The 26,025-nt window shown below is 39.5% G+C and overlaps 1 protein-coding gene across 1 annotated transcript in view; it reads right to left on the bottom strand.

Moving 5' to 3' along the window:
* The window catches only part of LOC140235129 (cholecystokinin receptor type A-like), a 29,154-nt gene extending 15,637 nt beyond the window's left edge, over window positions 1-13,517 (bottom strand). The window contains exons 1-2 of the mRNA XM_072315168.1: window positions 13,175-13,517; window positions 1,778-2,034 (exon numbers count right to left, since the gene is read on the bottom strand). Coding sequence (XP_072171269.1) covers window positions 1,778-2,034; window positions 13,175-13,517 — 600 coding nt within the window. The remainder of the gene's footprint in view (window positions 1-1,777; window positions 2,035-13,174) is intronic.
* Between the last annotated feature and the right edge of the window lie 12,508 nt (window positions 13,518-26,025).

Genomic DNA, 26,025 nt, shown 5'->3' with positions numbered 1-26,025 from the left:
GCTCGTCTGCTAACTTTTCACGCTGGTTCTTCATCAGGTGGGTCTTGTGACGGTACGAGAGGGTCTTGAATAAGATGTGCCTGGGTTTACCTTGTGCCGACTTTCCTTCGCGATGAGCTCTTTCAACTTTGACGTCGCATGCGAATTTCTCCTTGAGAATGCCTTCCACGAGGGTGATGCAGTCTTCATCGCTGGATTCTGGTATTCCCACGATCCGGATGTTGTTGCGGCGAGAGAATCTCTCACTTTTGTTGATGGCCGAGTTGTGCTTGGCGATTTCATACCGGAGATCTTTCACTTCCTTCTCAAGCTCTCCTACTCGCTTCTCCAGGTGTGAATTTTTCTCCTCCATCTCTGTAACTCTCCTGCTTTCAAACTCAATCGCTGACCCGAGCTTTGATTCCACCAGCTGTATGCTTTCAATAAGAGATTCCACGGCTTTTCTGATCATTGACTCAAAGTTCTTTGTCGCTTCCTGAAAGTAGCGAGCAATCCCTTCATGTGTGACCTCAATCTCTTTGTACTCTGTGCTGGCTGGAATGTCAGGGATGGGTATTGGCGTTGGTGTTGGATCGGTCTTCGGGCGAACACCTCCCCCGGTAGGGCTGGCGGGTCGAGCTCCGTCTGTCCCGTTGGTTCTACCTGGTGTTGTTGTCTTGGGAGGCGACGAGGCTGTTTTGGGCCTCAAAGTACACTTAGCTTCCTGCTTTACCTTTCTTGGTAAGCTGTCTCTTTGATAGTTGTTCATAATGATGTCAAAGGTGCCCGAAGTATGTATCCAAAGGTATCCAAATGGTAATAATATCAAGTAAGCTTCGGAGAGTCGATGAGTTGCGTGTTACTCAGTAGTAGCCATACATACACATTTGTAATTAATTTTTCAGATCATTAAATGAAACTATAAAAAAGACAGGAGGTGTGTTGATGAAAAAAAAAAACACGTACGTGAAACATCTTTGGATCCGTCCGTAATAATCAAAGTACCACTAGCGAATCTCGTCATTATAGTTCAGAGTGTATTCATAAAATGAATGGTGACCGCAAAAAAGTGTGTCACCACGTGACCTTCATTATTTGCATTAATGTGCATGCGGTTGTGTGATGAAGGAAGTTGAATTCCAGCTTGTAAAATCAATGCTATTAAACACTTAACGAATCACGGATGAGCTGGTGTGCACATACCTGGACCGGTGTGCACTTAAAACACATAATCACATCTCTTTCAATTTTATGTCACCTTGTCCTCCAACTCCGGTGGGGAAAAAACAACAACCAAAACAAACGGCACTAAGATTATTCATACAATTGCCGTGACCTGTAGATTGTATAGTGCGTGCCGAGGTCATACACTCTTTACATAATAATCATGGTCTACATATACAAATACTGGTTGATGATTGGTTATATAATGCATTCGCGTGACTAATGAAGCGAGTATCAATATCTGTGGTGACGTCACATCAGGAAATTATAATTCTAGAATTTGACTGGCTGCCAATGGGGCTCGAATGAAAAGTTGTATATTTATGTAGACCATACAATATGATAAAGGAAATATTGCCTGGTCTCTCGTTGTAATGTGACAGTTGACTGTCCACTGGGAATTACATTTTCCCCTCAAGATAATATTTTCCTCAACACTATGCGCTTCAGTAAAATATTATCTCTTGGAGAAAAAAAAAAAAGTGTCAAGTCTTACACATTACACATTTGAAAAGGCAATATTAGCCTCCACGGTGACTTGAAAAAGCTTCACTTTAGAAGTCATGCCACTTACGATGTAGGCTTTGTGAAAGATGTGTGAGGTGAACTGTTCCCGGCACATGTAGTAGTCTGACTCGCCCATCCGAATGTGTCTCGTGTAAATGAGGAAGGGGAGGAGGGCGAGAAAGGACAGGGTCCACACGGCAACTATGATCTTACAGGCGCGCGTCTTCGTCTGCCACGCCCTCGACGCCAGCGGGTTGCATATGGCGTGGTACCGCTCCAGAGAGATGGCGCACATTGTCCACACGGAGACCGCCACTGATACACCTGTTAGGAAAAACAAAACGAAACAAAACAAAACATTTAAACAAACAAACAAGAAAACGTTAGAGCTATACGCAGGCAGAAAGAAGGACAAGAGAGAGAGAGAGGGGGGGGGGGAAGGGGAAGAAAGGAGGAGGAGGAGGAGAAGGAGGAGGAGAGACACGAACAGATAAAGAGAAGGGAGAGGGAAAGGGACCGGAATCATGGCAGAGGAGTGGCATTTTACGCGGAGGGCGCGCAGAGGCGTCACTTCATCAGGTAGGTAGGTGCGCGTGATCCAGCGGATCAGTGGCACAACCACACCTTTATTGATTACAGTGGACTCCCATTATAACAACGTCCTCGGAACCGGCAATTTTCTATCGTTATTTCGAAATTTCGTTATAACCGAATAAATAAACAATTAAAAAAAACTTTGAGAGGATAATGTTGCGGCCTGAATTTTTATTTCGTTGTAACAGGAATTTCGTTACAACCGTGCACAGGAGTGCACTGTATAATACAATTGACTGGCCGTTAAACACATTTTGATGTTGTCCAGTAGTTGTTGTTGGTCCAATAGTTCACGAAAATGGATTTGTATGCAAGGCTTAGCCTATTCACTAGAAGCTGGATGTTCTTCCGGAGGGCCCTGCATTTCTAAGTCCCCAAACATTGCCAAAAGTTGTCAAAGAACACATGAATTTTATGTTAACATGTACATAAACGACTACATGAACTGCTGAGGTAGGCCATATTTTGCTGCAGATACTCGCAGTGATTACTACACTTGCCGATGAGCGTATTCCGACCCACATCTGTCTGAACATTTAAACGAGAATCATCTTTTCTAAACATTTTCCCATATACAAAAAAAAAAAATAATAAATAAAATACATGTGCTGGTAAATCTATAGGCGTATACAAATTTGCCGTCTTTTCTTTTCTTATCCCCCTTGCGGAAGCTATCCAACAAACGTCTCTGTGACTTAACGGCAGTCTATCAATTTTACACCTACGGGAATAAGAGTGTAAAGAATCGTTTTTATTTGAAAGTGGATTTCTATGAATTCGGAGAACGATAACGTACGAAAAAAAAAATGTATGGAGAATTTCCTTTGACATGATTAGAGTATGCATATATATAGTAAGTGCGAAGAAAAAGAAAAATTTTGCAAGAAATATAACGACTAAAACGGGGATGAATATCATTTTCATGGATATGATATTGTTTGTGATCCCCATTAACACAGATCTGGAGGGTTCAGCGCTTTCAAGGCGGGGAAATTGCACGCACAGTTAGACCTTCCAAATGTGAGAGAAATACTCTAGAAAATACGCGGAATCGAACGAAATCGACGCCTGGCGTCGGCGGTCATTATGCGGCTTATGTTGTTTCTTTTGTTGTTGTTGTTTTACGAGAAGGGATAGGTTTCGTAAAAGAAAAAAAAACACGTTGTTTAAATACTGAATAAAGATTGCTCTCCGCGATTCTGAGACCGAAGTGTACATTCGATCATAAGGTAAGAATTCGCACCACTTATCCATATCTCCCCATACGGAATGAAGTAAAAAGGAGAAGAAGAAAGAAGTTGCGCTCATCATGATAGTTTTAAAAGCATCATCAGAACCTGTAGGTCATGTTCTTTGTCTTACCCCCTTCTTATCCGTGAATTATAGATTGGAAACACGTCCCTAAATCTCTAATGTTCTCAAAATAACGAGATTTATGGCGTGTCCCAAGGCATCCGTGTATTTTACTCTTAGATTGTAGATTGCCACCTTTCAGTTCTTCTTCGGTTGATGTTGATGTTGTCGCTGTTTTCGCTGTTTGGTCTTATCATTCAGTCCTCTCTCCCACACGCATAGCAAATGCAGAATCCTGAAAAGTCTAAAGTCTGTGGAAACTGCTAACGCAATATTCACGAATAAATCAGTTCAGAGAAGAGTTTTATTTCATTTCATGTTAGCGTTAGTTTTATGAGGCTTTTTTCCTTATCTATTTGTTCGTTTGTTGTTGCTATGTCACTTATTTACTGATTACTGATTATACACATAAGAATGCTTTACTAAAAGTTTGGTGAAGGAATAACACCAGCGAACAGCCGTGGGGAGACGTAAAGTAGGTATCATCATTTTATCTTTGGTTGTTATTAGAAATATGAAAAATACACTGATAAAAAAATAAGTCAGCAACAGATAGTATATCTGGACTAAATCTGGACTAACATGAATATGTTACAGTTTTGAAGCGCCTGATATACTGGGGGAATGAATTTGTAAAAAAAAAAAAAAAAAAATGTAAGGTGATAATCAAGTTCATAATGTCATGACAAAAAGAGGGAAAAGAGGGGAGGGGGAAAGGAAGATTCATGAAAAAAAAATAGTCGGAAGTCTGTCGTCCTGGAACAACCAGGATAAAGTGCACTGTCGGGGGGGGGGGGGGCACGAAAAAAATAAAACTAATGATCGTGCTTACGAAAGTCAACAAGCACTTGTAGATAGTGGATATGTGTTTGTGAGTTTACTTCCATCTGTTCTCTCTGTTTTAGCACATTTTGTGATGAAAATACAATAAATCAAATTATAAACTTGTTCAAAAAGGAAACGGAGAAGGTGAAGAGAAAGAACAATTTGTCATTTTTTCTGTTTTGTTCAGGTGATTGCGTGCATTGCCACAAACGAGAAAAGAGTTTCTCTGTAGTTTCTCTGTAGAATGACTTCCTCCATTGAAACCTGAGTTAATTATTTTGCATAAAATGACATTTTGAATGCGATGACAGAATATTGCTGTAGAACAAAAAAAAAAATGTGCGAAAAGTTGTTTGTGTGGCAAGTGCAAACAGTAATTATTTTGTCATGTCTGTCAAGAAATCAAGAAATTAACATTGAAAAATATGCGTATGGGAATGTGAGGACTTGGGACATCATCTACTATAATAGGCTATGTTATAATATGTAGGTATTTATATGCTTGTGTGTGTGTTGGTGATTAGGTGAGCAAGATTGCATTTTGACGCGAATCTTACTACCAGTGGAGATTTTTATTGTTTCCGTGCTATATTATAATATATGCTAGTCCATTATCTTCTTTCTCATGATCGAAGAAGAGGAATAACTCTGCAACGATATTTGTGGGTATTTTCCACAAGTACCCGCAGAATAAATCTAATATTTCTCTTATCGGGTTGAATTGTGACGTAGTCACTTTCCTTTCGTGATATGCCAACTGCCCGTGGGTAACTCTAAAAATTCCAGCTTGATCGAAAGTTGTACCGCGAAGCTCAAGAAAAGCGGTCAATGTCGATTATCCTTTGGTTCCTTCTTACTACATGGTATGCCAGATATAGAAGATCCTAATCCCGAAAGTTGCTGCAAAGGTCAGAAACATGGCTGAGACGACCCTGTGCAGTTCTTGCTATAACAGTGGGCGTCTTTGAAGATTGTGGTAAAAAGAGTGTGATAGCATGAACCATCTGATTCTACAAGTCATCGATTCATCGCCGAGGTAGAGGGGGTGGCGTGTTTGATAGTTAGACTGGAAAACAGCTCTGCGCCCTCACTGCTTGTGTTTGGACAAACGCCGAGAGCTAACATTGGCGGCGTGCTAACAAAATTACGTGTGCATTGTTGGAAGGCCGCCTTTCATTGAAACAATGCCACGACGATTTTCAGCGGACTTCACCTCGCCTTCTCGACAGACAGGCAAGTTGCATAAAACACGAACCGACGCCGAGAATCTCAGGGGAACTTGTCGGGGTTTTGTTACCCGGGATGACGCTACGCAGAATGTCACACACGCCGTTCTATCGAATAGTCGCCAGTTTATGAGTTCATATGAAAAGGACGAAAATCAGTCTTGAATTAAAAACCTTTTTTCTTCTTCTTTTTTCGGGGAAATGTGAGCGTGAATTTGAGTACCAAATTTCTAGGTGTTGAGTTAATTAGAAAACAAATATCTCCGGTAGCATGGCGTCATCTCAGTTATTTTGGGTAAGATGGGGGAAAAAAAAAAGATGCATTATTATTTCTGACAGAGAGCTCTTTCCACTTCTCCTTCCATTCTTCCAGCGATGTATGCCTTTTCCCTTGTCGTGCCTGTGCGTGGGATTCAATCCCGGTTGTTTTTCACATTAACCCCTTCAACAGTCAATGCCATCATCTGTGTCTGTACAATCATTTAATCACGACGTGGTTTCCAAGGGCGCCTACGCTGTTCCTTATTGGAGGATATTGAATCATCGCCGGATGGCACACAAAATATCCGGGCTTATGTGACCGCGGTATGAATGTGGCGGTGTTTTGATAATACCTTTCCATGTATGTAGTTCACTATAACTATGCACAGAGACGTTGAACCCAACTTGATTAAATTCGAATCGGCCATCCTTACGGGAGGACGCTGTCCGATAGGTAGCAAACGTTTATCTTTGGTAATATTTACGGTTGCAACTTTTTAAAAAGTAAAATGGCGGTACGCAAGGTCGCCAGGGTGGTAGGCCTTGTTTTCAAGTTGTTGTTGAATTTTAACAGCATACAGGAATCAGATCTGTGCTTAGTCCCAAGTAAGACACTACAGTTTTTGTTTTTAATCAGTCATAAAGGTAGCGCCAACACATTCACATCCAGACCATCGAAAGAAACAAAGTTTGTAGTGACTGAAAGGAAATATTTGTCTTTATCCTCATTTTAACAAGCATATTAATGGTTCCACCGACACATTATGATGCTTCACCGTGCATGCGGTGACTGTCGTTTAATGACAGCTGTGTTTAATTAGAATATCGCCTTATGTCATTATCTCTTTCCTGAGTACTGATTTAATTAATGCACTCCTTCCGAGATAAGTTAATCCCCGTACAGAATTTTGACATGACACACCCTTTTCATATACAAAAATTTGAGTCTTATTCCAGCAAAGGGCGTTGCTGTCATTCTTTGTTCTTGCTATTCTGTTATTCACGTCGTCCAGTAAATTCCTTCGAATTTCGAGAAATATTTCATTCTTACCTCTCAATATACAAGCAAAAATACAACTACGTTATCACAAAATAAAAATTCCACTCCAAAGTGGTTTTTTTTTTTTTTACATAGCATTATGTTTGCAGATGTATAAAATCAATGAAAATTTGTTTATATTTCCTTTCTCATGTAGTCTTATGAATGTCATGTGCACCCTAGGTTTGTTATTTTGTAAACCAAGCACTTTTTAAGTATGACTCTACTGAATTACACGCATGCATATACTTCCCTGTATGGCTGGTATACATGCAATATCACTCTGTTCATACTGCCCCTGGCGTGTTCATTATGTTTTTACAACTTTAGCGACAATAAAACTAAAGAAAACAGAACTAACAGCGTTGTTCATTATAGTATAGAGTGCTTATCATCATCATTAGAAGCAGCAGCCGCATATTGGTTGTTAGTATCAGGAGCGGTACACCATGGTAAGTGAAGTCGTTGAAACAGAGTGCATGGTAATTACTCTCACATCGCATAACCGTGATTGTTTATAATCACTAAAATAATCAAGCTACCTCTTGGAATGGATTATATGCGTAGGATGTAATCTGCTTATGATAACTGTGTCCTTCTTTTCATCAATTTTCATCTGATCGTCTGTATTCTGTTGTTTGTATTTAACTTAACGGTTAACTGGGAACTGGCCGGGGGCCCTTGATTCGTTTCTAATTAAAAGACCGAATGCTTTATGATGTTGACAATAGCCATAAAACACGCCATCTGAATTCCAAGACCCCCCCCCCCCCCCCCACCGCACACACATCTGCATAAAAGTATTCGGCCTGAGGTGTTTCCATGAACAATTAAAACAAGTCCCCCTCCCTCTCTTTTGACAGGCTGATAAACACATGCGGACTGTGTACCACGTCCTCCTGCATAATAGTTAACCATCTTCCTTAGATTGTGGATAGTATATGATACGTAACTTGGCAGGAGATCGGTTAGCGTACTCTTATTTCTTGTAATTAATCCGTTACTTAAAACAGACAAAGTTCATGACTTCCAGAATCTCGACTTGTTTTCATGAAATAAGGATTTGTACGTTTGTTAGTTTATTTTTCGTATGAGGAGTGGCATACGCAAGATCACATGACTGCTTTGTATTTTGAGCAAATCCTGCCGCAGACGACATGAGTCATTCATTGCTCGAAAATTCCTCCGTTATCGCTGTTTCATTACAGTACATAGATTAGGTGCATTGGAGTCCTGATGCATTTTGATGCACGTAATGCGCAGCAATGAATAAGGATTCACCATTCCGCCATTTCGTCAACACGTAGGGGCTCGGTCAAAAACCTTAATTCAGAATTTGCTGTATTTATAGACCAAACATTGCTCTTAAATGCTCGCGCGCTTGCGCTATCTAGTAGCTAAATGGCGTGATATTTTGTAAACTGATTCGTAGAGCAAACAATTTTGGACAACTTGCTGGAGGGAAACACTTTGAAAGAGGCGACCGAGGGAGGAAAAGGATCGGGAAACACGGCATAGGGAGAGAGAGAGTCAGTAAGTCAAGCAGTGGAACTGGAGGGTTGCGAAAGAATGAGAAGTATACGTTAAAACAGATTCCAAACACGATTGCATAATCAATGTAACTTGAATTAGGTTAATCATAATTTGCATATTAATTCAAATTTTCTGTTCTGTACCAATGCGCTTAATTACGCAAACAAAACGGTAAAGATGAACGAGTATATTTTACATACCGAGTACTCATCAACGTCTTCGCAAACGACGTCACTTAAAAATCAAATCTGAAGTTGCTCAAGCAGAGACAGGAATACTGTGAGCTATTGTTAGTTGTGAAGATTGGGAAATACTGTGAAATGAATAGAATGATATAAACGAATTACTTCTTTATTTCTGGCCTAGCCAATGGCCTAGCAAATGTTAATGTCTGTGATACGTAAAAATGAGGTGAACTTATCCTTTGGGGAAAGACATAATTGTTGAAATACTGTAAAGTTTAATTCGGGGTGTCTTTGCCAGTATGGTTTCAGGACAATTTTAGAGACAACTTTTTACGTACATCCGACCTTCGCTTCGCCTTCTGACTTTTCTCCTTAAGGATGCGAAAAGATCGAATTAAAAATCACGGTAGAAACCTTTCTTAGGTAATGCATTCATCTGCCAGTCTTTGATGTATGTGGGCAATAAAAAAAAAAAAATATCGTTCTAGCTTAGGGGAGGAAATATTTCCAACTAAAGTCATTTGAAACGATTTCAGTTATTCAATTGTGCTTTTATGCTAGTCTGTGCTTTTTCTCTGTAAACTTCATTTACGTTATATACGCACAACTTTGACATTTCTTTCTCTTTCCCCTTTTCACTTCTCCCTCTGCGCTCTTTTTAATTAGTTCTTCTGACAGCTACATGCTTCGGGCTTTCGCTCGCCATAACCCCAAACACTGCGTCATGTAACGTCTCAGTCTCATCCAAACACCACTTGACTCGCGCTACTACAGTCAAGACGACCCCTCCACAGTTGGTCATACGGTCGAGTATTACTTCCAAGCCACCCCAGCCCGCCCCTACCTCCTTCTCTCTTTATCTCTCTCCCCTCCCCCTTCTCCCATTATCTGTGTTTATTATTATCAACCCTTCAGCTCATAAGAGACCTTTGGAATGAATTCTGACAAGAATATGGCTCCACTTCAACAAATTATATGGTTTATTTATTAAATCTGGCAAAGGGTGAATAACAAATTGAGCCCATCTCGTCTCTGCGATCAGCGCAGATGAAAGAAGGAGGCAGATTCAGTTCTGGGGAGAAAGTGGGAGGTGCCGGAAGATGCAAAAGGGTCACGTGTGTGTGTGTGTGGGGGGGGGGGGTTGGAGCTAAAGATATTGCTTACAGTAAATTTTTCGCCCCTTAGTATAGTACGTTTCTTCCTATCTTTTTCAAGATTGAGAGAAACAGATTTGATGTAAAGTAATGAGTGTAATATGTGTAATATAATGTAATGAGCTACATTGTGTGTACAAAAAGTAAATCCAGAACAAAGAAAGGCAATTTAAAATGTAAATATAAAACCAAAACGTATGATCCTTGAAAAAGTTCTTAATTTCCATTTCATACGAATTCATTCAGCAATAACTTTAGATGGATAGTTAATACTATTTCCGGTTAAATTTCGGAAAGAGCACTTCTTCATTAAAAAAAAAAGAGAAAAAAAACTTTACGTTTGATACCTATGTGTCTAGGTATAGAGGGTGTTGACAAAAAAAAAAAAAAAAAAAAAAAAACCGCTCGCCATCTTTGAATCAGATATCTTTTACATGATGCCCTTTCTATCCGCCGCGTACAAAACTACGCATTATGAAAGGCATATACTGCAGGCATCTCAGATAGGAAAAAATCACACCACACACTGTCGTGGTGTTTTGTTTCCGTCTTGATATACCAAGGAAAAGAAAGAACAGAAGCCAAGACAATTTGAGACAGAAAGGCATCGCGGAAGTTCCAACAGTCACATTTTTAGCCAAATTTTGTTCGTAGCCCATGAATGCTTCATACACGCAGTGTTAAGGTAAACCATTTTCATCTTTAAAGGAAGCGGAGGTTTATGAAGTCAACTGGTCACAAGTTTGAAGGATACCCGCTTTGAGCTTAACACCTGTGTAAGTAGGCGCATGCATGGTTAATGATACCTGCTAGTCTAGTCTGCTCTGGTTTGACAGGTGCTAATAATGAAATAATAATAATAATGATAGTAAAGATAAAAGAATTCACTGGAAAATTTTTTTGTGAGAATACTGATAAAGAGACACCCAGTCTCAAAGTCTATTTTATGGTTTTTTTTTTTTTTTGTGTGTGTGTAGTGACAATTTTCCATACTCAGACTCAACTCTGCCTATTCTTTTTTTGTCTTCTGAAACTTCCACTGTCTCCTACTACTACTTATCCTCCAGTTCCTCCTTCTTTTCTTCTTCTTCTTCTCCTTCTTTTATTCTCCTCCTTGTTCTTCTTCCTTGGTTCATTTGGCCTTGTAATAATAACAGTGGCCTCTTATAATGCGCTGAAGTCCATCAAGAATGATGCTCATGGCGCTGTAACACTTTTCCTTAAATACTTTATTTTTTGTTTGGATTTCGCTTGAAATGTATGGAAAAAAGATGACTCTTTCTATCCTTTTATTCTCGTTTTCTTCAAAGTGTATGGCTTTTTCACCTTGCGAACTTGCTTATATCCTTTCAGCCAACTTCTTCTTCTACTACTACTACTACTACTACTGCTATTTCTACAACTATTACTACTACTACTACTACTGCTGCTGCTGCTATTTCTACTACTATTACTACTATTACTACTACTACTACTACTACTGCTGCTGCTGCTATTTCTACTACTATTACTACTATTACTACTACTACTACTACTACTGCTATTTCTACTACTAATACTACTACTACTACTACGATTACTACTACAACTACTACTACTATTACTACTACAACTACTACTACTACAACTAATACTGTTACTATTCCTACTACTGTAGTAGTAGTAGTAGTAGTAGTAGTAGTAGTAGTAGTAGTAGTAGTAGTAGTAGTAGAAGAAGAAGAAGAAGAAGAAGAAGAAGAAGAAGTAGTGGTAGTGTCAGTAGTAGTAGTACTAGTAGTAGCAGCAGCAGCAGTAGTAGTAGTAGTATTTTACCCTTTCCTCCTGCCTTGAAAGAAAGGGTTGACTGTGACAGACGAAATACATTCTTCTTGTTCGTTTTGGTAAGATTACTGGCTCTCATGATGAATTAATATACCATTATTCATCTAAGTAAAGTATTAGTATCATTCTGAGGCATTGTTTCGTCATTATAATTAGAAGTGGATCAATGTTTGTTGGATATTACGTAGCGGGATATTGTAGAGTATAGATATCAGATGCTAAACCGCCCATTTTTCCGACCCCCGTGCAAGTAGGACTCAGCTTAATGGCGGAATGTTAGCATCGTTTATGGTGCCAATGACGTAAGAGAAAAACGGCGACAAACAAAGAAGGAAAATAGTAAGTGCCCACGTATCCTCCATGTCACATATAGCCACAGCCCTTTTGAACGCGCAATGCAACCCAAACTGGCGCCCACGCACAGACACGTGCCACTGTACGCCAGGGGGCGCAAGACCCAACCAGACACTGGAAACACATACCCATTATTATATCTGTGTATACTTTCCCCACACACTCGCCCTGGCAAAACGGGGTTTCGAATTGACGCGGCGTATTTAATTTCCAGCATCGGATGTTAAAGGAGGCATAATTTTATATCGGCAAGGAGACAATTTTCTAAATATTAGAAAGGAATGTTTATGATGTACCGTTTTTGTGCACCATCGAGACAAAATTCAACCAGAAGCGTTCAAATGTTCATTTTTTTTTTTGGGGGGGGGGGGGGGGGGTGGGGGTTAAAGTGTTTGATTTGCTTCTTTTTTAGGGGGGGGGGGAACGTTACCATGAAGTTTCTTACATCTCCACACCAACAAGTGATAAACACAGGGGCATGGACAGACAACGGCCGCTCCATAAAATAATCCAATCATACAGAAAGCGCGTGCACATTATTTCGATTCCCAGTCTGAATTATGATATTCCCCGGTCAAATAAAATCCCGGACAAGCTTGGGAAGTGAACTATCTACTGACAGTCAGAGCGTCAATTCTGGACAGGTGTGCGGAAACAAGGAATTCGAAGTGGTTTATGTACTTATTGTTAGATATTTTGTTGGTGCTGCTTTGTTTAGTCATTAATGCTATACCACATGCGCTGGTGCACACACATGACAAGCTATATGATTATGATTATAACAATAATGATAATTATGGTCTTATTCATCCAGAGTAGCCTTTTCAGTTTCCACTTTTCCAGAGTGACTCTGCCAATTACCATACCCCCGGGCTTAAAGTGCCCATAGCTACTTCTGATTGGCACGGTTGAGAAGATCGGTGGTAAAACATCTAGTTCAAATTCAATTCAAATGACTTTATTTCCATATAAAGAGAGCAATATACATAACGCTTACATGAGTACATGATATTTTAATTTAGTTCATGGAAGTGAGCACTTAGGACGGATTTGAACTCGGTGCCTAAGACCCAAGTCCAGGAAGCAAAACCACCGTACCACAGCACCATGCAGACTTACCTTGGAAGTAAGGCATGATCTTACAGAGGCCCGCCCCAAAGATGAACCTCTGGAGAATATTGCCGACCAGGGTGAAGGGCATGCAGAGGATGGCGAACAGGAGGTCGCTGACGGACAAGCTGAGGAGAAAGATGTTGGTCACAGTGCGCATACGCTTGTTTTGAGCCAGCGTCACGATGACGAGGATGTTGCCGACGACGGCCAGGAAGAAGATAATGGCGTAGCAGACGATCAGGAGATACACGTTAACGCCGCCCGGTGGTTGACTGGGACGATTTGTGTTGCTGCCGTTGTCCCACACCGTGGTTTCGACGCCGGCCGTGACGGCGCTGAAGTTCGTCATTGTTTTTCCTTTGTAATTATCTCCCCAGTTTTAGTACGACTCTTTTTCAGCGATTTCAAATGATCACGGCACGATTTTTGATAACGATTCGGGATTAATCCTTCAACTGTTGTATGTCGTTTGAAAACTTGCGCGACAGGTATACGATATCAAATGTAATTATACTATGTTTTTATTCAAGAGGTACCGAACCAGCAGTACAATTCTTATTTATTTCCCGTTGTTGTTGTTGTTTTGTTGTTGTTGTTGTTTTTGTTGTTAATAATTCCCCTGCATACAAATTAGGGCATCTCCGGCGATGAGCGGTGTCAATTTGGACCTCTCTCCCAAATATTTCCCGACGACCACCGCATAGGTCCTCTTCGTGTTGATAAATGATTTAGACAAACGTGATCCCGGGATTGCTCAAGGCACATTACAGACGAGACGGATGATACATCACCAAGGGCTTGATGACATATGACGTATTAATGACGCAAACGCCGATCAATAGTATCAAATTTTCTCCAATCCGCGGTGGCGTCCAGGAATTAGTTTGGATCAGCGAAGTCGCTTTGGCCAATCCAAAGAGGGCGATACTGCCCTGCCCACCTCTGACAAGAAAATGAAAACGAGTCGCCAACGGTCTGATTGCCTCCCGCTTTTCCTCCCCAATCCCCGTACAGGGCGATCGTCACAGGATGAGGGTTAAGCACGAAGAGCTCGTTGATGCCCGCTGAAGTTAAAGTGCTGAATGCTTTACGCGGGATTTCACAATGGCATTATATTCCGGAGGCAGACGCGAACGTCAACGTTGCTATTCGTCCAGTGGCGCTACTCCGGGATTCTGCGCATGTGCGTTCATTACGCGCACCTCCAGTGAAGATGCGGCGATTCTCTGTCTCCCTCTCCCTCTCGAGATGATTTCGAGAGGGAAAAATCCAACTCACACTCAACGTCCCGACGATGACTCTTCGCCAGAATTATCTGCAAGAAAAGAACAGGGCCAATCATTAATCAGTCGATAGGATCATCAGTTATTCTCACAGATTGCTGCTTCTCTTCTGCTTTTACCCCCTGAGCCATCAATCCCTCTTGTATCTATCTGTTTGTCGCGTCCTTCGAGAACATAACTGATATGATGCGGTGATTTTTCTTTTCTTTCTTTTTTTTGCCGGGTGTGATTTGCACGCGATATTGTTTCACATTCCCTCCTGAAACGCTCACCGGGAGCGATTATAGAAATATCGCGTTGTCATCAGAAGCAAGGGGGTTTGGTGATTATAGAGAGAGGGAATGTTTTCTTCTGAGAGCAACTGAGGGATATAGGGCAGGTAGAATTTGTTTTGCTGACTTCAAAGGATCAGGAGGCAATAATTCTCAAATCTTAAAGGAATGATTTGTCGGATAAACCGAAGAGTTCAAAAAAAATCGTATGAAGAAACCCAGGAAAGACTGCTGTGGCAACAAATTGGCCGTGATAATTTGCAGATATTAGTTTTGGTATTCAAGTTTGCCTGGTAGTATAAGCTCTTAAAAATTGGAATAACAACATTAAATTGATATTAAATGTGGAACGGAGATCTCAATATTCCCAGCCATGACAAGCTTAAACGCAGATTGGAATATCCCTTCGTCATGTGAGATAATAGCAAACAATCATTTTCATGTTTCGACTATGAGGTTGATACTGTAACCAAACACTTTTCGACGTTAATCTAACTACTAAACGAGTCTGAATCTGAATAATCGATTTCACTTGTTGTTGTTGTTTTTTTCAAAGAAAATCAACACTGGCATCATTTAGAGAAAAAAAAAAAACAAGTCATACGTCCAAAGTGAATCATCTTCACTCAAAGCATATTGCATTTGAGCATCAACATGGGTTTGTTTCCTAAAGCTGAACAAAATCAGTGACAACAGAAGAAAAGATGTGACAAAATTTCCTGCCAGATATTCTTTGACAAGCTAATACCTCTCTGTGGCATTATCTTTGTGTATAATTGATATTACAGGTTCTCATAATCCATCCAAATCGAATGGGTTATGTTTGAAATGTATTTTTAGGTGTAAACTGTAATAGAAAAATAAACTTCAGTCCTGAAAGGTCAGATGTCAAAACCCACCGAAAAAATCCCTTTTTATTTGTTCTTGAATGGACATTTCACTGTATTATCATGCAAATAGTTTATTCCATTTTTTTTTTTGCACTGAAGACGACCACCTCTCAATGGTGAATGCAATAAGAACATCAAAGAAAACAAAGAAAGGTAAATACATAAGATTTTATCCAGAACAATCTCCATCCAAAGTGGAGAGTAATATCAATGATTAAACTTTACAGGCGATTAAACCAACAAAAGATCCACGAATGTTCATTCCAGCTGTGATGAAATTAAGTCATAAATGCACTGGCTCTGAATGTGGATATGGGAAAATGCGAAACACATGGCAAGTCGAACATAGATATTAACAAAAATCAACATATTGAGCTTGTATGTCCAACGTAATCTGATTCTTACACAGGTATAGAGACTCGTTACTTTAGTGCCGAAAAAAAAAAAAACAGAACACAAAAAACTTTTAATCCTACATAACGCAGACGTATTGCACCTACACATGTAACTGTATTTCTCAGTGGCGGTAGTTGTCTTTAAAGGTTAATATTAAGACTCATGAGGAGTTGAGAAAAAGAAAAAAAGAAGAAAAAAATGTTCGGTTGCGAATTTTGATCAAAGGTCTTCCACGTTAAACATTGATGGTGTTTATTGGCGGGTGAGTTCCTTAGGGCAGTCCTTTATGACCAGTGACCCAGGTGGGCTTCGGCGAATTTGAAGCAGACATTCTCTGCAGCTACGGGGACACCTCGCGGTAACCGATGATCGCTAGCATATTCAGTAATTGATTTAATCTAAGGCAAACTCCCTCTTCCCCTCTCTCTCTCTACCACTTCCCCCCTCTCTCTCTCCTTCTCTCCCTATCCATCCTTCTATCCATCCATCCATCCATCTATCTTTCATTCTTTCTATCTATCTACCGATATCTGAACAATGCACACACACCTACACACACACACACACATATATATATATATATATATATATATATATATATATATATATATATATATATATATATATATACATATATATATATATATACATATAAATATATATATATATATATATAGATATATATAGATATATATAGATAGATAGTGAGAGAGGGGGAGAGAGAGAGACTGAGATGTAGGTTAAAGGGATGATCAAACTTATACTGACACACATATATATATACATATATATATATATATACATATATATATATATATATATATATATATATATATATACATATAAATATATATATATATATATGTATATGTATATACATATAGATAATAATAGGGCCTATATATCTATACCTTTATAACACACACACACACACACACACACACACACATTCACACACACACACACACCCGTTCTAGATCTTAGTTGCCCGATCGGGCCTTCAAAAGACAAAGCTGGTGCCCGACACCAAATTGTAGTGGTCCCGGGCCACCGTTAAATGTCGAGCCCTTTCTATATATATATATATATATATATATATATATATATATATATATATATATATATATATATATATATATATAGATAGATAGTGAGAGAGGGGGAGAGAGAGAGACTGAGATGTAGGTTAAAGGGATGATCAAACTTATACTGACATTGCGGTTAGCGGCATTATCTATAACGCAGTCTTAGCTCCGCCCACTTTTTAAATTGGCATTTTTACCAACCTCGCTGATAGTCTTAAAAGCTTTCGAGAAACTGTGACGAGCCAAAGGGAAATAAACAGAGTAAAACAGAAGAAAGCAACAACAAAATGTACTTTAGATTAAAACTATTATGGGTTGATGCAAGTAGTGCTTAACTTGTAAAAAAAAAAGCGAAATAGATCAAAAGACTCGGCATTCTCAAGTGTTTCTGGCTTTCTGTAAGATACTGCTACAATCGCACAGTCCTTAAAAGATTTGTCATTATTCCCCCTCGGATTTGTTTCTGAGTTTCTCTGTGCAACAAGCAGTTGATTAATTTGCCGCTACGGGAACAGTTTGAATGTTTTCAATTACCCTGGATAAGGGTAACAATCAAACTCAGGTACGTGTTTCTAATATCTCGAAGCGCGTCGCTTACCACGAAGAGAGAGAGAGAGGGAGGGAGGGAGGGAGGGTGCGGCTGTTCTACCGTGTCCTTGAGCCAGTTCAATTCTAGCTGCGCAAGACGGGGGAAATTAGATTAAAATGCAGCACTCTTTAGAGAAAAGAAAAACAAAAGAAAACAGAGGCTGTACTTTGAAAAGCTCCTCGTTTCATAAGAAGCGTTGTTTCCGGGATGAAATGTGAACTCTTCTTGAGTACTACTTCTTGAAGTGAACTATAAGGGGGGGGGGGGGGGGGGGGAGGCTGAAGGGTAAGAGAGAGGTGATGCATTTTGCAGCATTACCTTATCACATACGAATATCAGCTAATGGATAGTTGAACATGGTTGGTTGAGTGGGCTTTGACAGATGCCCACGCAAACACGGATGATAAAATCAAAACCGTCCATTTATCTTCATCGCAACAAGGAAGAAAACTTACTGGAGCTATAAAACACCTCATTCAGATGTGGCTTGCGATGGATTATTAGGCACCACCATCTTGATAGTTTGAATGAAGCTCAGATTTTCTCATTCACGAAAGGAAAATTACGAAAGAGGCCAGGCAGAACAGTTCACTAATCGAAGCTTCGAGTAGTTTTTTCCTTGTTCTTATTGGCTCACAGTCTTGCTATGAAGTAAAGTGTGTCAAAGATGCCCGAGTACTCTATGCAATTTTCCTTCTCCCCCCCCCCTCTCTCTCTCTATACATATATCTTTCTCTCTCTTTTTCTCTCTCCCTGTCTCTTCTGGTCTCTGTCTCCATCTGTCGGTCACCCACCTACTGAAATAAGTGTATGTCATCAGTACGATAAATCCATATCATATCAACAAATATGATCATTAAAGTATATGAATATTCAATGCATTTACCGAGCATTATCTGGTCCAAAGATATAAAGAACTAAAACAAGATAAAGATCAAGTTCCATTAAGTGGGCGATGATGATTAAAAAAAATGTTTGTCGTAATCCTTTTATTTTTGGAGAAACGAACGAAATAGATTTATAGAAAAGTACAGACACAAAATAGTTTCGTCATTACCAATTATTTCTCATTCACCAGAATTTGAGATTATTGAAATATGACACCTGGTGCTACGATTCTTCGAGAAAAAAAAAAGAATATCATCAGTATTTGACAGAAAAATGATGATAATAATAATAATAATAATAATAATAATAATAATAATAATAATAATAATAATAATAATAATAATAATAATAATAATAATGATAATAATAATAATAATGATAATAATAATGTGCATCCCTAGTGTGGAGCGAAAATGCTAAGTGGGGTTAAGACTGGGGCTTCTGAGCAAGCGATCTTTCGTTTGCTCATCTTTGAAGGAATTTTATTTTTATTTTTTTTTTTTAGATTTCACTGGTACATCTTCACTAAGGTTCAAATAATAATTTATTGATGAACAGACATTTTGCCTTGATCAGCCGGTCGAGCTGAAGCCTGTTATTGCTGTTCAGCGTGGGTATTTAGAGATGTCTTCTGTTTAATTCTTTCTCTCTCCTTCTCCTCCTCCTCCTCCTCCTTTCTTTCTCTTTCTCTTTTCTTCTACTTTAACAATAGCCAGACTTCCCTGAAGTCTCTCATGGCAAATGGGATCTTTTTACCGTAAACTCTATCAATTGCACATTCTTGAATGTAAACCTCATAACTTTATCTTAAAAAGTCATTGCACCGGAAATTTGGCCATTTTTAGCAAATTAAGTCTCATCTACCAGCTCCGATTCGGTTACTCGTCTTAATGCGTAGATGATATTCCTCTCAATACTGTGTGAGATGGGGAAAGTGACTAGGATGGCAATCACCTGGTCGTCATAGATGTCACTTTCAATCTATGGAACGTCTCGTACTGAGATACAGCCCCTGACGGTGAACGGCACGATAACGGTGCCCAACTTTTGATCCGCCGACTTCATTCGACACGTGATCACTCCTAGACATGTTGCTAGCTGCGTGCGTATTCTTACCGGTCGTGTTTCTGTCTTCCTACCCCCCCCCCCTCCCCCTTCACCAGCCTGTGCTTGTTCTAATCCTTAAAGAGTCGGGCGGAAACTCGGTGGTCTACCTGTCCGGAGATCAGGAGGTCGTAGGTTCGAATCCTGCTCGAGTACGACATTGTATGCCCATAATTTCTTTTGTCATAATGTCGACTACTACAACACTGATCAACTCGGTGCTTATTCACGTCGTTGTAGGGCAAGGTGTCAATCAAGTGCAATGATTTCAGTTTGGTAGGTGAGAAAGGGATATATATATATATATATATATATATATATATATATATATAGAGAGAGAGAGAGAGAGAGAGAGAGAGAGAGAGAGAGAGAGAGAGAGACATAGAGTGACAGAAAGAGGGGGAGAGAAAAGAGAAGGGGGAGGGAGGAGGTATAAGAGTGATTCCTAAATCCGACAGGCGTTGAAAAAAGATGGACGTTCTGTCGTCGTTTAGAGAACATCTGCCTCATTCGATCTCACCGGCCTCCGCTCATAGCGGTCTATGGCAAGACTTAACCCGACACCCCCTCCCTCCCTCCGTCCCACCTGCAAAATAGAACATTGGCGGTCTGTATCCCTTTATAACTGTATGCCTGGCTGTAAACAGATGGTAATTGGCGCTTATGTGCTATATCATTACCATGATGGCCTATTACTATTATACTTGTCTTTATTCAAACACACATGGTTCACCATCTGAATATTTACGATATCTAGATTCTAGTAACCATACGTGTATTAACAATTATATATATATATATATATATATATATATATATATATATATATATATATATATATATATATATATAGATAGATAGATACATTTATATACATTTACAATATACGCATATATCTAATCGTATTCGTTTTTCTTGTTTACCTCGGCTCTTCTTTGAGATTTTATCTATATGCAATTTTTCTAATTAAGATCTTGTGTTTCGTGAGTTCGTCGTAAATGTCTTTCTTCAAATTCCACCCGCTATTTACAAAACTGCGAAACTAGATTAGGGAGATCCCAGAAATATCGGGTTGCCTCGGAGAGAGCGGGACGGGACAGCTTGCCCAGCGACACTTTAGATGGAGGGGGGTCGCCCGAGCAAATAAGTTCAAACTCACGCCCTATTAGCATTTGAAATTTTTCTCATTCTAGAAGGGTGATTTTTCTTCTTCTTTTTTTTCTCTTCTTCTTTCATCGTGGTCGCCGTTCCCGATCATTTTAGTCCACGCTCGCTCCTGTGGCATTTGACGTTGTCTCTGTGGGGTCTCCAGCTTGTTTGTGTGTGCGTTTTGGTCGGTCTGTTTTTCTTGTCTGTAAGATGGTATAATCATGTCTGCTTGTTTGTAGATGATTTACGGATGCATGCTATGGACTTATTTGTGCACGTGAGTGTGTATATCCATGGTTACAGTGTATGTATGTATGTGTGAATGTATTATATGTATGTACGTATGTTTGTATGTATGTATGTATGTATGTATGTATGTGTGCATGTGCATATGTGCGTATGTAGCCATGCGTATAATACATGTATAGTTTATGCGTTTTTATGATATTCTGTACAAATAATTGTGGGTATATGAAGTAGGATTGTCGTAATGACGTAATGACATATTGTTTGTCGTTGTAGCATGCAGGCAGTTCTCAAGTCACTAGTCTTATTGATTGCTACTCAGCGTATTGTAACTACCATCAATCAAATATTGTAAATTGAGAATCAAGTTATTGATAGCAGAGTTACGATCATTGTCACCTCGAGATTAAAAGTGAAAACAACTCAGCCCCAAAGTCTTGTATGTGGTGTGGGTACCACCGAAAGGTCACATTAAAAAAAAAAAAAAAAAAAAAAAAAAAAAATCTTTCCTCTACTGGCTACGACTACGCAGGTGTTTTTGTCCCAAATCTCAACTCATGAGAAAGTTAGTCGCTGTCATTCTAACTTTTTCTATTTGTTTGGTTTCTTTTCGATATCATCGTATCGAAAATTATTTCTTACTCATACACTCTAGATGAAAATAGACCATATTAAAGAAATACGTCAGGTAGCGCATAATCATAAATGACGGCAATTTCCGTTGTCTCCATCATGCATGTTGACCGGTCTTGAAAAATAATCTTAGAAACAACAGGAACGAATTGTCATGGTAATTCATCATCATTTTAAGTATAATCACTTCAATTATCAAATTATCATGTTGGTAATAAAACAATAAAACCACTTCATTCGAAAGCTCCCCCCCCCCCACCCGCCCCGCACTTGTAAATTTTCCCTTCCTTGTGATGTGTAAATCATAGAGAACCTTTATTAGTTGTATTGTTATGAGGAAAGGGCTGTTATCTCATCAAGAACCGCACCATATTAGTCTATTGTGAATGCCCCTGCAACAGTTTTCAGCTTTTGTTATGAAGGAGAAATACAATGTTGTACTATATGCAATATCTAAACGATTCAATGACTGTTTGTAAAGGAAAAGGAAATTCTAGAATATATTTATAAGTATGCCAAAATCTTAATATCATTATTGAAAAAGTTGCAGAACTAGAATGAAATTAAAAATGAAAATCTATATGATTATATTCACTGAAATAAAGTCCAAGAAGAAGGTCTTGAAATATATCTGACAAGCAACATTTTCATTGGTAGACAAGTTTTTGGCTCTTCAAAACGTTATCGTCGACTATGAAGATAAAGCAAAATAAACACATTGATAACGACTCTCAATCTTTCATCGCCATGGATGAGGCATACCGGTATTCATTGTCATATAGGTTGGTATATGACTACTATTGGCAAATCACCAAGTGCAAACGATATTTTATCGGTATCGAGTCTTAAATCGACTTTGGAAAGTATAAAGGCGCCGCCTATATATGCCGTAATAACTATCCTTTGATAAAGATATCTAGTTCACTGGACAGCTGGTAAGTCCCAGCGGGATATGTCCTCGAACTAGGACAGATTCCTTGAAAGTCCACAAGCTCAGGGTCAAGGGGACCATGATTATGATGACAGTTGTTTATCGGACAGTAACAGACAGGCGAACCTGTTTAATTCTATTTCCCAACTCAGGGTGAAAATCAACTGAGGGGAACTAAACGACAAATCAAAACACCAGAAGTTAATTATTGAACAAAACTCTGATTTCATCACTGATCTCCACCGATTACCGTACGGGGAGATTCGCGTTTAAAAAACAGAAAGAAAGAAAGAAAGAAAGAAAGAAAGAAAGAAAGAAAGAAAGAAAGAAAGAAAGAAAGAAAGGAGGTCCCGCAGAGTTCAGCGAAAATAATCATGAGAATTCTAAACAAGAATACCATCGTAGGACTCGGCCAAGGCCGGCTGACTCCGGACTAAGCAATCTGTTCGCCGTGCCGTCCCGCGAAATAGAGGCACTCGCACTTAATGATGATTAAAACTAAAATATGGAAAGGAGGAGCGCAGCTCCTTTGGAGGGTGAAATGATGGGGGGCGAAGTAATATCCCGATCACGCAATTGTGTCACTGCGTCGCGCTGCCGAGAACGAAATTAGCTTTGACATTGGGAGTGTAGCGCGACGCAGGGAAACGGTTATCTGTCAGATGTAGCCGTCCTCGTATACAGTCGGGTGTGACGTATCGAGGCGCCGGTAAAGTGCGCTGCAAGGGGTAACTTCTTCATAAAGTTTTCATCACTAATCATTACAGAAGATAATCCTTTTAAGCCTTTCTGTGCCAGTGACACTGAACAGCGTTTTCATTGCTGTGGAGATTTGTGTTTTTGGTTTTGTTTTGTTTTGTTTTGTTTTGTTTTTTTGGCCAGTTGGCCCAGCACAGAAAGGTCAAAACCAGGGTAAATTATGCAGTGAGTATAGAAAGTGACTAATGATAAAAGGTTTTAATATGTTTTCATGAGGAGAAAGTACCAATGCATAAATGCTTTCATCAGATTCTGTCTTTGTCTATACATGGACAACTTTCAATCAGTGACTGGAGATAACGGACTTGACACATCAGACACAGACACAAACACTAACACAGACACACACTGCCAACACCTCCTGAAACAAACAAACAAACAAACAAACAAACAAACGAAAATGATGTCTGTGAAGTCTTTGCTATCTGACACCGTCCTTATAAAGCGTTCTAAATCAGGAAAAAAATATCGAGGAAAAGAACAGAAAACTAACTTTGTGCCACGGTTCACGCCCACGAAATATTCCCGATAGCAAAGCTGAGACAGGAAAGGGGAAAGAAAGCCACCGACATGTGATCGAGGCATTCGTTTCTGAGGAACATGACAACCCATAATGTCTCGACTAATGCAGTTTGCATGCTCCCTTCTCCCCGGATCTTCTTACACAAATACTGCCGACGGGCACGCCTGCCTCGGCGGGCCAATAGGACACGTCGCGTTGATTATGATGGAATTACACGCCTCACACGTGAGCTAATTGAATGCTTAATGAGCGAAGATATGTGAGAAATATCACGCCGTGAAAAGAACTTTTATGCTTTTGATCGCGCGATGACGCGGACCCTTTTTTGTTGAACTTCTTTTTTATATATATCTCCCTCTCTTTCTAACTCGCTCAATCCTTTTCATGCAAACATCATCAATTGCCTTTTCACCAGCGTGTGAAGTGATTTTACATATGCGACCACGATGATCTCGTGCGATAGCGCGGAAGCAACACAGCGTCACGTTCTGCGCACTCTCACTCGCTCGCTCGCTCCATGCCGCACCTTCTTGGCGCCGCGTCTCAGCTAGAGACAGAATCAAGCTTATGTGGCATACATTTTTACGTCTATTTAAAAGAAAAGAAGAAGAAGACGTCTTCTAATCTCTATTGCAGCGTAATATGCACAGACGTCGCATAATCATACATACATCACGACTGATTTGACATCATAATAATTAGGAGCCCTCGTTCATCAACTTCGAGTTAGATTTACTTTCTCCCGTGTGACATAACACGAGAAGAAAAAAAAATAATGAAGTTCCGCGGCATGTTTGCTCCTTGTCGTACTACGGGTCTCCCCCCCCCCCCCCTTTGCCTCAAACTACGTACCACCAACGCGAGTTCGCGCCAATTTTCGTCCTGATGACACGCACCTAAGTCCATAGTATATTCAGTCGTGATTAATCGTTTCGCTTAGCCCGTCGTTTAAAACACAAACCAAACACACACACATACACATGCACACACTGTGTATTGAGGTGCACGTATTTTTGTCTTCATTATTACTTATTTTCCAGCAAATTAGAAATCACGGACGAGCTGTACATGTATAATATTCCACCAACCCGCAAAAATTGATTGGTTTTTATCACTGGATAACATATAAGCCGCACCAACTTTTAGAACGAAGCATAAACCAAATGCAAATCAATTGAACAGAACCTGGTACATCACGTTGATACGAGCGACTATTTTTCACTCCCTCACAACGTAGATAATGTCTTCGAAGAATATACATGCTGCACACATAGTTCAGTAATATATCTCATCTACATTCATTGAAAGGATTTATTACGATTTAGCAGCGGCAGATGAGCTTAACGGATCGTAGTCATAGCGCCCCACTATGACCCTCTGACCCCCCCCCCTCTCTCTCTCTCCCTGTATCTTTCCTCTTTGTACCTGTATGTGTGTATCTATCATTTTTCTGCAAAAGCAGAATTCGTAGCGCATTTAAATCACTGTTGAGTTTTTTCCTACTTTTTCCAGACCTTGAACATTTCTTCAACAGCGCTCACATGACACTTTAAATGATGTGATTACTTATATTACCTCACAATCCACGCACTTTAACCTCACACGTTACAACTATTTGCATGACAAATTTCACCTATTATGTTCATCGACTGACCTCTCTTATCAATTAACTATCACCGCAAAAAAAACAAAAACAAAAAAATGAAAACTACCTTGTTCTTTGTCTCCTTCTCATCGTATTTTGTTATTTGCCATGGTCACAAAAATATCTAGTATCGATATTGCTACTTGCAATTGAAGTAGGTCTACTAACAGACAAAACAGATCACAATTACATTGTTACACGTTGTATGACATCCATTTCAATACATTATTAGTTGCTAATTGATGTTCACACGACATAAGTTTGCAACGTGTTAATAATCATGACTATTCGGCTGAACTCTTTCGTGAATATACTTGTCACAATGCGGATACACTGATGTAAATGTTTAACGAGTTATAAAACTGATACATACGTTGTTAAGCAAAAGTTAAGTTTACCTCTGCATTCCGTTTTCGATACAGTATTGTACGACAAATTTTAACAAAATGTCAAAAAATAGGAAT

The sequence above is a fragment of the Diadema setosum genome, chromosome 11 (genome assembly GCF_964275005.1).
Source record: "Diadema setosum chromosome 11, eeDiaSeto1, whole genome shotgun sequence".
Lineage (NCBI taxonomy): Eukaryota > Metazoa > Echinodermata > Echinoidea > Diadematoida > Diadematidae > Diadema > Diadema setosum.
Note: the sequence above shows the minus strand (reverse complement) of the source record. Positions and strands in the feature narration are given on the sequence as shown.